Source organism: Salvia hispanica, chromosome 6 (assembly GCF_029641045.1).
Source record: "Salvia hispanica isolate PSC_SH4W2 chromosome 6, Shi_PSC_v1, whole genome shotgun sequence".
In the NCBI taxonomy this organism is placed as follows: Eukaryota; Viridiplantae; Streptophyta; class Magnoliopsida; order Lamiales; family Lamiaceae; genus Salvia; species Salvia hispanica.
In genome coordinates, this window is record NC_142697.1 from 33424863 (window position 1) to 33427321 (window position 2459).

At 37.5% G+C, this 2459-nt stretch overlaps 1 protein-coding gene across 1 annotated transcript; it reads right to left on the bottom strand.

Moving 5' to 3' along the window:
* Positions 1–229: 229 nt before the first annotated feature.
* On the bottom strand, positions 230–1204 carry LOC148923638 (putative receptor-like protein kinase At3g47110). Its single transcript, XM_089060025.1, has 2 exons — positions 745–1204; positions 230–648 (listed from the first exon to the last, which is right to left on the bottom strand). The coding sequence occupies exons 1-2, from the start codon at positions 1052–1054 to the stop codon at positions 245–247; spliced, it is 714 nt and encodes a 237-aa protein (XP_088916151.1). The 5' UTR covers positions 1055–1204; the 3' UTR covers positions 230–244.
* Between the last annotated feature and the right edge of the window lie 1255 nt (positions 1205–2459).

A 2459-nucleotide genomic window follows, 5' to 3' on the forward strand; every position in this document is an offset into this window, starting at 1 on the left:
TTTCTATGCTATATCGCCTTTAAACAAGGTTTCTCATTATCTATCAATTTTGGAACTATTTTATGGGTCTGGAATTGGGACGGAGTAATATTTATATCTATTTAGGTTCATATATATTCAACAACATAATACAATACCAGCCAACAAAACATTTATAGCTATATTGTTCCACGAGCATTATACATATTATTCAATATAGGAATACCAGAATGGATAAGATATACTCTATTCTATAATACAAGAATCAAACCCCATAATTGCGAGTAGTAACCGGGAAGGCATATCGTGGCCGACGCCTTTCTGTACAGGCTGCAAATGCTGCATAGATCTTGTGCAAAGCAGTTGTTGCTTCAATCATGTTGATTCTTTCATCTGCTGAAACGGCTGAACATTTCATTGCCAATTCAAATATTGACAACAAACATTGCACCTTTGCTGAAAAATGTTGATCTTCAATAGTTAACAGAGCAGGCGCCACTATTTCAATTGTTGCATTTTGCTCTAATGCTTCACTTACCCACTCTCTTAAACTTCTTTCTTCACCGAACATATCATCTGTCGGCTTTTTCCCTGTAAACATCTCTAGCAGCATTACCCCAAAACTGAATACATCGCCTTTTGTTGACACTTTGCCTTCCATTCCAAACTCTTATTGTATCACATGCATTTAGTAATTTGTCAGGGTTAGGAAAAATATTTAGATATGATGAAAGTGAAGTTGGACAAATTAGCATAATGTATCACCTGGTGCTGCGTAACCGATGGTTGCCACTGTTTGTGTTTGTATGAAAACTTCCCCTCCATCAAAAAGCTTGGAAATACCAAAATCAGCAAGATGAGCAGTCATGTCTTGATCAAGCAACACATTGCTTGGCTTTATATCACAATGAACGACGGGGAATGTATGGCCATGGTGAAGATATTCCAACGCTGCTGCAACATCTATTGCTATTTTCAATCTTTGTATGAGATCCAAACCATACGTATCAGAATGTAACCATTTCGCCAAGCTCCCATTTGGCATGTATGTGAGAATCAACGCTTTAAACTCCATATTAGAACAACATCCAATAACTCGAACTAAGTTTCTGTGTCCAATGCTGCTCAATATAGTAGTTTCAACATCGAAGCTCCTTAATGCATTTTGCAGTTCCAAGTTAAACACTTTTACTGCAACTTTCAACCCATCTGAAAGTGTTGCTTCAAATACAGAACCAAAACTACCTCTTCCAAGTAGGCTGGTTTCACTAAATGAACTTGTTCCTCATTCAAGTTCAATGTAAGAAATTCTTCTGCACTCAAGCGTTGGTAGTGAAATATCAGTGGAGAGAGCTATTTTTTTCTTCTTATGCATCCAGATGAGAACAAGCATCACAATCACCACAATGACCGCTAAAATCATCGATGACACCATAAGTTTCTTTAACCATGATCTATGATGATTTTCTGGGCAGGGTGGAAACTGGAATTTTCTTGGACTACAAAGAGCTAAGTTGTTAGAAAATGACGAAGCACTAAAGTTAGGAAACCGACCACCATCCGGAATTTTCCTCTCCAATTTGTTGTTGGAAACATTAAAATTTTCAGGCATGAGGAGATTTTCCAAGGACTTGGGTATTGATCCAGTGAGATTATTGCAAGAAAAATCCAATGTAATCAAATCCTTAACCTTTCCCAAGGATTGAGGAATGGAGCCACTAAACAAATTATTTGGTAAGTTAAGAAGTGTTAGAGATTGGCAACCATCAATTGAGCTGAGAATAACATAAGAAAATTGATTGGATGACAAATCCAAAGAGTTTACTTTAGATTTCCAAGCTGAGATGACAATTGACCGCTCAAATGATTTAATGACAAGCTCAAATCCAAGAGGTCAGTAAGATTCCAGAAGTTGGAAGGGATGGTTGAATTCAATTGGTTGGAATCTAAGAAAATCTTTCTCAAGGATTTAACATCACCCAAACATTCAGGTATTGGACCTACAAGCATGTTTCCATCAAGGCTCAACTCCCCCAAATGATTCATTTGGCAAAGGTCATTAGGGATAGAACCTATCAATTGATTGCCACTAAGATCTATTCTCTGCAGTTGTTTCATTTTCCCAATTGTTGGTGGAATTGGTCCACTAAGTTGATTCGCAGCCAAGTTTAGAGATAGCAAATTGCTTAAGTTTCCTAAATCTGCCGGAATGACACCCATGATATTGTTTCCTAAGGCAGAAAATCTCTCAAAAGACGAGAAAAATTCCCAAGTGAAGCTGGTAGGATGCCATTCAGTGGATTGTCTGTTACTTCTAAGTACCGCAAATGTCGACAATTACTCAACGACGAGAGAAATCTCAATTCATGAGTAGGGAATTCTGCTCCACTCAAATTATTGTTTGCTAGTATTAGACTATGTAGAAACTTCAAACTACCAAAATAGGGTATGGAGCCACTAAATGAGTTTCCATCCAACTC

Bases quoted from the DNA above. Each gene is read 5' to 3' on its own strand.
- LOC148923638 (XM_089060025.1), bottom strand. From the start codon at position 1,054: ATGGAGTTTAAAGCGTTGATTCTCACATACATGCCAAATGGGAGCTTG. The intron at 649-744 runs GTGATACATTAT...TGATACAATAAG, and splicing joins CATCGGTTACGCAGCACCAG to AGTTTGGAATGGAAGGCAAA.